The sequence below is a fragment of the Mastigoproctus giganteus genome, chromosome 7 (genome assembly GCF_048544385.1).
Source record: "Mastigoproctus giganteus isolate SK-2022 chromosome 7, ASM4854438v1, whole genome shotgun sequence".
Taxonomy (NCBI): domain Eukaryota; kingdom Metazoa; phylum Arthropoda; class Arachnida; order Uropygi; family Thelyphonidae; genus Mastigoproctus; species Mastigoproctus giganteus.
This window is the reverse complement of record NC_143581.1, coordinates 39,927,603-39,936,813: the sequence shown is the minus strand read 5'-3', so window position 1 is coordinate 39,936,813 and position 9,211 is coordinate 39,927,603. Positions and strand designations below refer to the sequence as shown.

Below are 9,211 nucleotides of genomic sequence, written 5' to 3'. Positions count from 1 at the left end.
AATTAACGGTCAAAAAGTACATTTGATGAATAAAAATATTCATCAAATGTACTGGTGAATAAAAGCAGAAAAAAATTGAAATCTATTGTGTACATTCACTTCTTACTTTCATCCATCATATTACTCTTCTGCTATACACTTATAGTTATGTCTAGTATGCTATCATTAACCCCATCGTGAATATTCACGTTTTTCATGTAAGGGAAGAAACGAGTATACATGTTTTCAAAGTTTGTTCCAAGATTCTTTTCAAAATCTCTACAGAGACATTCTGCCATCTATCAACAGTGTTTAGAACTAATAGCGATAGTTACTAGTGCTATCAAATAGTTGTTTATGGGTTTCATCATATTTTAATTATGCAACAAATTTTGTTTCAAATTAGGAAATGTGCAACAAAAGCCCACAAAATGTTAAAAACAGCTTTCAGAAAATATGCTATCAGTGGTTTACAGAGTTTAAAGAGAGCTGCTCATCCATTGAAGATGATCCTTGCTCTGGCCCCCCTTGAACTTCGTAAATTAAATTGAATCATACCAAATGATTCAATTGCCTGTGTTCATGATCTGATCAGGAGCAATCAACATTTAACTATCCACAAAATTGATAGTGAAATTGGTATTTTTATGGGACATGTCAGCCAATTTTAACACAAGATTTGGGAATGCAATGTGTTTCAGCTAAGTTTGTGCCTTGCATCCTCACTGATGATCGTCAGTCCTTTGTCAATGTGCTGCTGCTGATCCACCACAGTTTCTTTCATCATTATTGATGACTTATTGAGGCTGTCTTGTTTTTTGGGCCTTGGAGAAGAATGGACCTTTGTTTCCAGGTCATAGCCATTCTTGTGATTTGTCACCAGTAATGATGGAAGGAATACCGTTTTTGAAGTTCATGCTTGTATATTTTTTGACCCACAGGGCACATTGTTCATTATGAATTTCCCACATGGTCAAACAGTGAACCAGGAATGCTAAAAAACAATTCTACAGTATTACTGTTTGGAAAAACTGGCCAGAAAAGTAGTCTTGGGAAAATTGTGCCTGCATCATGACAACATCCCTCCCTGCCTATGGCACTTTTTCAAGGATTTCTTGTGAAGTACTTCATCACTATGGTTCCCGTCCACCATGCTTACCGGATTTAGTCCCCTGTTAATTCCCTTGAGAGGTCATGGATTGGCAATGATTCAGAATACAACACAAGAATTATTAGCAATTCCAAAAGATATCTATCAGAAAGTGTTGTGAATTGACAGTGTCTAAAAGACTACGTTGAAGGAGATCCGTTCCAATAGCCAGTAAGCTTCATCATTGTGTGTGAATATTAGTTCAGTCCTGAACTCTTTGGTCACACATAAAAACTGATGAAATTCTCTGCAATTCAGACTGAGAAAGTGATGAAACGTAATCAAATAACTTATATAAACATATAGGGTACTACTGCAAAAAAAAGAAGAATTTTTATGTCCTTTTATTTTTTATATTATACATTTTATTATTTATATATATTTTTTATCCAATTTAATTTTTTTGTATTTAATGCAAGTTTTATTTTATTTATTTTTTTCAATAATCCCACTCTAATGTTTGGCAATAAAGTCATATAGGAAAAAATATTAGTATTTATGTACAAATTTTTTTAAACTTTTACAAACTTCCAAATTTCTCAAAAAAAAAATTCATTAAGATGGTATGTGTCCAGTCCAGAAACCCAATTAAGGATTAATATGAAAGCTACACAGCAAAATGGAAAAAATCACTCCCATCCTCTACAGAATTGAATTTCATTTTATAATGCCATGAATGCATATACCAGCAAGTTGATCACATCTTCGAGTTATAAAAGAAAAAACAATTATCCATATTATGCATGCAGTAGCTGTGAAAAAAGATTCACATGAATCTTTTGGTTCATGTCTACATAAATAAATGAAAGTTCCATATCTGTAAAAAGTCATCATTCCAATTTAATATTTGTTGGTCACTCATTATTACCACAGGATATCTATATAGTTAATATTATTAAATAATGATTATTACTGTGGACTTTTCATTGTATTAGTCATAATAATGGACTTAATGGTCATAAATAATGTGTACTAAATAAACAGTTACACACCAAAATACAGCACCTGCAGCAAGTGCACAAAAAAAAATTGCCATTATATTTGAACACAAGAAGGAATAACATATTTAGTAAACAGCCATCCTACCATTTCAGAAATTATCTGACCCAGTACAAGCAGTGATGCAAGCCAAAACGAAAATTATAAAGGAATGCTAGGAGGCCCACTCCAAAAAAGCAGTTACACAATCTCAAAATCAAAGCATTGCCTGCTTTGATTTTTTATGGCCATATTTCTGACTATACTTCTATTTTATGAATGCATAGTTAACATATGCATTCATAAATAGAAGTATAGTCATAAATAATAAAGACCTAAAATTCAAAAATGTTTTAAGTTTTTTTGTTTTTTTTTACTGGGATTGCAGGATGCTTAGCTGCAGGACTAAATGTAATGGTCTCTTATAAAACTACTAGTACTAAATTATTAAGCATAATATATTTTAAACTAAAAACATCTTATCAATTTTAATGTGTTTTAAATTAAATGAATACATACATTTTCTCTCGTATTAAAGCTGCTAGAAGATTAAATTGTAGGACGGCTATGCATTTAACTAAAAGAAATTTACTTTGATTTATGCTTGAATTCTTGATTCAAAGCTCTGTTCATTGTGAGCATAATGGATAGTATTAAGTGAAGTCTGTAATGAATAATTTGCTCTTGATCACCTCTCAGTTTGTGTAATCAGCACCAACTGCCTCTTGAACACAGGTGAATCCATCAGCTCTTTAAAAAAAAAAATTATTAAGCTATTAGACACTATTTACATATTCAATCCAAAAATTAAAACAAAACAAGCATTTTCTGTTTATTCTATTTAAAATATACTGAAGTATGAAATCACTTGATTCAGATTAATCAGGATTTGAAATGAAAAAAAAAATTTTAATAATATTCATTGTATAAAGTGCAAATTACCCAAACTTTACAAAAGCAAACAGTAGCATAAAAAAATGAACTCTTAGCAGGCCAAATTTTTTCTTTCTATAAGTATTTAGGATGGTTTTTAATGAATTATGAACATCCTTATCATGGAAATGAAACACTCAATTTTACATGTTGAAAAATGCCATTTACTGGTGGCCAGATACACAATCTGGTTTGGTTTATATTTTATTGGTACATTAGCAATGAAAGCTATTATGCACTAGAACTACACTGCTCAACAAAATTAACAGAACACAAATAAAACATGATGTAACTCGTGCGGCATGTGATGAAGTGGAACAAAATTTGGTACATTTGGTTTCATCTATGGTGTACCATAGAATAACGATGAAATGAGGAGACAGCGAGAAACTTCGGACTTAGGTGTAAGGGACATTTATATGGGGTTGTATTAGAATTACCAAAAAGGTCACATTACACAAATCAATACAAGATGCTTGAGGATATGGCCACATGACACCAGTACAGCATATGATCACTTCCAACGAATAAACAGGCCTGACAGCAGCAAACTATGCTTGCTATATTGGTGTCTATAAGATTCTGTGGCAACAAATCCCATTCTTGCACCAGTACAGACTTTATTTCACCAAGTAACTGAGGAGTTGGCTGTTGGCATGCAGTGCAATGCCCAAGGGCATCCCACACGTTCAATTGGATTTAAGTCTGGTGTTGTGCTAGCCATGGCAGTTGTTGGATAGCTTCGGTTTCAAGATATTCTTCCACCACTTTAACTCTATGTGCAGTGGTGTTGTCTTTCAGGAAAGAAAATCTGGGTGAACCACTCCCCTGAAAAAAAAGTCACATAGGGTTCGAGGATCTGTTCTCAGTACCTCTGCACAGTTACGGTACTCTATCATCAAAAACATGAAAAGGGGTAGGCATTGATCATTATTCTGCCCCACGTAAGAAAACTGCTTCCACCATAAGTGTCCCTTTCTCTGACGTTGGAGAAATGGTACCACATTCCTCATCTCCAGATGAAATAACATCTAGAATCTGTAGCTAAAATGACACTCATCAGAGAACAGAACTGTACCCCATTTGTCAGGACTCCAAATCACATGTTCATGGCACAGTTTTGATAAGCTCTGCAGTGATTTGAGGTTAATGGGATACAAACCACTAACTTCCTTGCACAGAGTCCACTTCACCTGCACCTTCTTAACACAGTTTGGTTGGAAATTTTGGTGAAGGTAAAGAAAGCCAACACGAGAACTATGGGAAACGTCGGCTAACTTACACAGAAAATTAGTTTCCCGACACCGCATTCTGGTGCTGCTCGCTGGGTAAACAGACAGTAGCTGTTATCGGTGTGGAGCAGAAGTCGAGAATGATATACTGACTGACAGGTGGGCATGGCAAACGATGTACTGATTGGTGTGTGAACACAACAGACGATAACATCGGTTTAGTATCACTTGCCCTAATCTCAGAAGCACTAATAGTCACTTGCCCTAATGAACGCTTTCCATAATGGTGAAAAAAAATCAGGTTACCTCCACTTGAATCCCTCCCAAAGTGGAGGGGGTAACCTGACCTTTTTTCTTTAGAATCATGAGTGGACTAGGGCATAAATTGTTTATTAACAAAATATTAATTTTTTATTACTGTATTTTCACTTTTAAAGACACTTGATATATAAAGAAAGATTCTTTATATATATATATATATATCCATAGTCATACCTCGGTTAACGTTACCTCTGATAACGAAGCTTCAATATAACGAAGTCTGCAATTTCAAGCCCCATTTAACATAAAAAATATTCCAATTTAAGGCCAACACCCGACAATTATCTGATTGGTGACTGACGGCGACTCGTTATGTACTCTTGAGCAGTGGGTGTGTCTGTTATAACAGTTTTACGCATCATTCGCCTAATTTAGTCGTTTACACTTCATAGGGTGTGTTTTAGTGTGGTGCATTGCAATATATGATTGACATTGTTTCAGTGTGGGGCATCGCAATAATTGACGTAGGTTCTTTGATAGCATTACATAATGTAGATTTTGTAAATTTTAATAGAAATATTTTTTTTTTAGATAAAATGTCAGAATCAAAGAAAAGAAAGCAATTTCTTTGGAAACTAAACTAAATATCCTACGACGTGTTGAAAGCGGCGAAAGAAAATCCGATGTGGCACATTCTTTAGGATTAGAGCAATCAACTTTAACAACCATACTAAGTCAATCAGGAAAAAATAAAACAATCTGCTCAGAATTGTACAGATGTTACAGCGGCAAAATTAACTCACTTAAGGAGTCCAATTTTAGAAAAAATGGAGAAAATGTTAGTTTGTGGATAGATGATATGTCTTTAAGTCAAATGGTGATTTAAGAAAAAGCATTATTTTTGTTTAATCACCTGAAATCTAAACAAACCGAAGAAATTACGGAAACTTTTGGGGCTTCTCGTGGTTGGTTTGAGAAATTTAAAAAATGGGCCAGGATTCATAGTGTAAAATTAACAGGAGAAGCTGTAAGTGCAGATGTTGAAGCTGCAAATAAGCTTCCAGAAAAACTAAAGGAAATAATTGAACGTGAAAATTTTCCACCAAATTTGGTGTTCAATGTTGATGAAAGCGATTTGTTCTGGAAACGGCTACCATCAAAAAGCTTCATTTCTATTGAAGAAAAATCAGCTGCTGGGTTCAAAGTAGCCAAAGACCATTTAACGTTACTCTTTGGATCAAATGCCTCTGGCAATTATAAATTAAAATTGTTATTAGTTTGCTATTCAGAAAATCCGAGGCCGTTAAAAGGTAACATAAAAATGAATTTACCTGTAATATGGAAAGCAAATAGAAAAGCATGGGTTACCAAGGAGTTATTTACTGACTGGGTATGATTGTATAAAGAATCTTTCTTTCTTTTCCTATTATTTCCTAACCTAACCTTTAAGGTTAGGTCACATAATATAAGGAAACCTTTTCTATTATTTCCTAACCTACCATTTAAGGTCGGGTTATGAAATAAAATGAAAAATAAAGAAACCTTTTTCTTTTTTCATAACCAAACCTACAGAGCCGTGCTGAGGGTGAGGCGAACGAGGCTCCCACCTCAGATTAAAAGCTGAAAGGGGGCCACCAAAAGAAAGATGAAATAATTGCCAACGTTGCCATGAATAACAGTAGTGCCCATTTTAGTACCTTGCCTCAGGTACTAAAATCTCAGCACAGCCCTGCAAACCTAAATCAATAATATAATAATTCCAAAAATCTGCTTTTAATAATGAGAAAAAAACATAAAAATGAACGGAACTTTTTCAAAAAAAAAAAATCAAGAATACAAATCATACAGGTGGACCTCAATAACTAATCGCAATTTGAGTAATAATATTCTAAAAAGTATCTTCATGATTTTTCCCATAAATTTGATGCCACATACATTCATTCATGTGACCCGTCAACATATCTTTACAGCTGCCATTTAGTCTTTTAGTCACACTTTTTGGTCTCTTCCACTGGGCTTCAATGTTATTTGTATGTGTTCCTGTATGTGGATCTACAAAATGTTCCTTGTGTTTCACCAGTAAATGTTTGTAATTCTTTTTTTTCTAAGGCCGTAATATGCTTATATCCATGCCATTCATCTGTTATGATGGTAGTATTTTTCTTCACTACTTTTCTAATAATGCGTAAAAGTTTTTGCTTTCCGATTTTTTATGAATTTCATGAAGATGAATTCTGATTCTCTTTCAAATACTCCAACCAACCATTTCTTCTTAGCAGTTAAATTTTGTCCTCTGTTATGTTTTGGTTTTACCAATACAGTTTCGTCTGCTTCTACAGTTTTCCCCAATCCACCCAACTTAATGGGTTTTTTTAAACACTGCAATTTGCAAATATCTCTTAGTTTCTTATAAAACTTAATTGCTGTTACTTTTGAAATCTCCAGATGGAATGCTGTCGTAGTTATTGGCGTGCACGTTGACCAAAAGTATATAATATACATTACCTTTTTTAATGGAAGTTTTGTATTTTCCATAAAACTATGTTTTAATAAAGAAACTCGTGCAGAACATTTTTTACAATACCAGAACTTTCCAGATGACTCTGTTCATGATTCAATTAATTTAAAATAATCATTGCACTTAAAACAGTACAATTTCAGTTTTATTAATTTAGTTTCATCAAAAAATCAAGCAACGTTTTATTTTCTTTACAGATTTCTTCCATCTTTAAAAGATTCGCCGCTACTATTACCTGTTTACCATTCATTACAAAACTAATCATGCACTGTTCTTTACTCATAAATACACATCATAATGCCAACCAATGACTACACAGTAGCTTGTCATCTGTCATGCCCACTATCAATCATTTCATTGTTTACCACGCCTACCTATCAATCAATATATCGTTCTCGACTTCTGCTCCAGACCGATAACACCTACCATCTGTTTACCAAGCGAGCAGTGCTAGAGTGCCTTATCGGGAAACTAATTTTCCCTGCTAAATTAGCTGACGTTTCCAGTGGTTCTCATGTTGGCTTTCTTTACCTTAGCCGAAATTTTTCACCTGTCACTGTAGCAACTTCAAAAGAAAGAGTTGATGGCAAGACGTCACAGGGTTCTGTCTTGCTATTTGAGCCAGATAGCAATCTGTTCTGGTTGAAGTGGCCCTCGGGCAACCTTGGCCAGCTCTTCTTGTAATGGTTCCTGTCTTCTGAAACTGTTTCCATAGTGTTTCTCTCATATTAAAGCTACTAGAAGATTAAATTATAGGACAACTATGCATTTAACTAAAGAAATTTAGTTTGATTTATGCTTGAATTCTTGATTCAAAGCTCTATTCATTATGAGCATACTGGACGGTATTGAGTGAAGTCTGTAATGAATAATTTGTGTACTCAGCACCAACTGCCTCCTGAACACAGACAACACTGATTGACACATTAAGCCAACGTGCCACCTCCACATGCAACCACCCAGCTTCAAGTCATCCAGCGGCTCGCGATCTCAAAGAATCATCTAAATAATAAGGACTTGCAATCCTGAGTATTGGAGATGTGGCTATCTAACTGAGCAAGCCAAAAAAAAAAAAAAAACAGGAATCAAGTGATGTGGTCATAACCAGTGTTTTTATAGGCATGAATAATTTGCATAACGTGTGTCTCTGTAAGGTGGTAGATTGATTTCTATTGGATACTCAGAATTTGCATGCCAGGCTGCCTAGTAATCAAATATTTGCCTTCGGCGACACTGTTCATAATAAAATATTCATGAAAAACATTTTGTTCTGTTAATTTTGTTGAGCAGTGTAGATCATATAAAAGATAAGTCACTATGTCAAAAAGGCATCTATATATAAATGTGCAAGAATAAAAATCAGCCAAAAACTAAAAGTAATATTTTTAATACAAAATATGGGTCATAAAAGATTAAAAAAAAAAATTAATTAAAAATATAAAATGCTGCTTCATTAATAAAACAAAGCTTCTGATGATTATTCCCTTTTTATATAGTCCCATCTAATTCAATATACTTGTTCCATCTTAAGAGAGATAATTTAAGAAACGCTGAATGATTTATTAGCTTAGTGTCTGATGGAAAATAAACACCTAAATACCTTTTTTGAACTGAAGATATTTAACCCTTCATCGGTCACTATGTATCTCTCAGATACATAGCTTTCTTTATTTCTGGGAACAAGATGTTGCTGTGCATATTTACTTCTCAGTAGCTTCCTACATTGCTACTTGGGAGCCATTGGTATTAGTTTCGTTTATCCAACCTTTTAGTTCATTGTTGAAGTTAAGAAAGTTCACTGAAAAGGCCTCTTCTGGAGTCAGGAATTTTGTAATTCACCTGTAATGCTACTAAATAACACTGACTCGAATCTGTAAAACGTCTTTATTATAATAAAATAAAATACATGCGTACTGATTGTATAACTATATGTTAAAATATTAAAACAAAATAAAATAAATGTTGTATAACAAGAATAAAATTCAATAAAATATATAAAATTGAAAGCGATAAAAGTTGTTTAAAACCACTAATACAGGAGCTTTCGGCAGCAGTGGCTGCCTTCATCAGCTATAGTGGCATTTTATAATACAACCAAGTTTGGAGTAGATACCGTGGATCAGATGTGTGCGACTTACAATGTGGCGCAAGCTTGTCGTC

General features: G+C 33.9%; 1 protein-coding gene across 1 annotated transcript in view; it reads right to left on the bottom strand.

Annotated features, from left to right (window-relative positions):
• Window positions 1–2,550: 2,550 nt before the first annotated feature.
• Window positions 2,551–9,211, bottom strand: part of Dhod (dihydroorotate dehydrogenase 2) — a 71,604-nt gene continuing 64,943 nt past the window's right edge. The window contains exon 8 of the mRNA XM_090376852.1: window positions 2,551–2,857. Within this exon, the coding sequence (XP_090232978.1) occupies window positions 2,803–2,857 (55 nt within the window). The 3' untranslated portion in view covers window positions 2,551–2,802. The remainder of the gene's footprint in view (window positions 2,858–9,211) is intronic.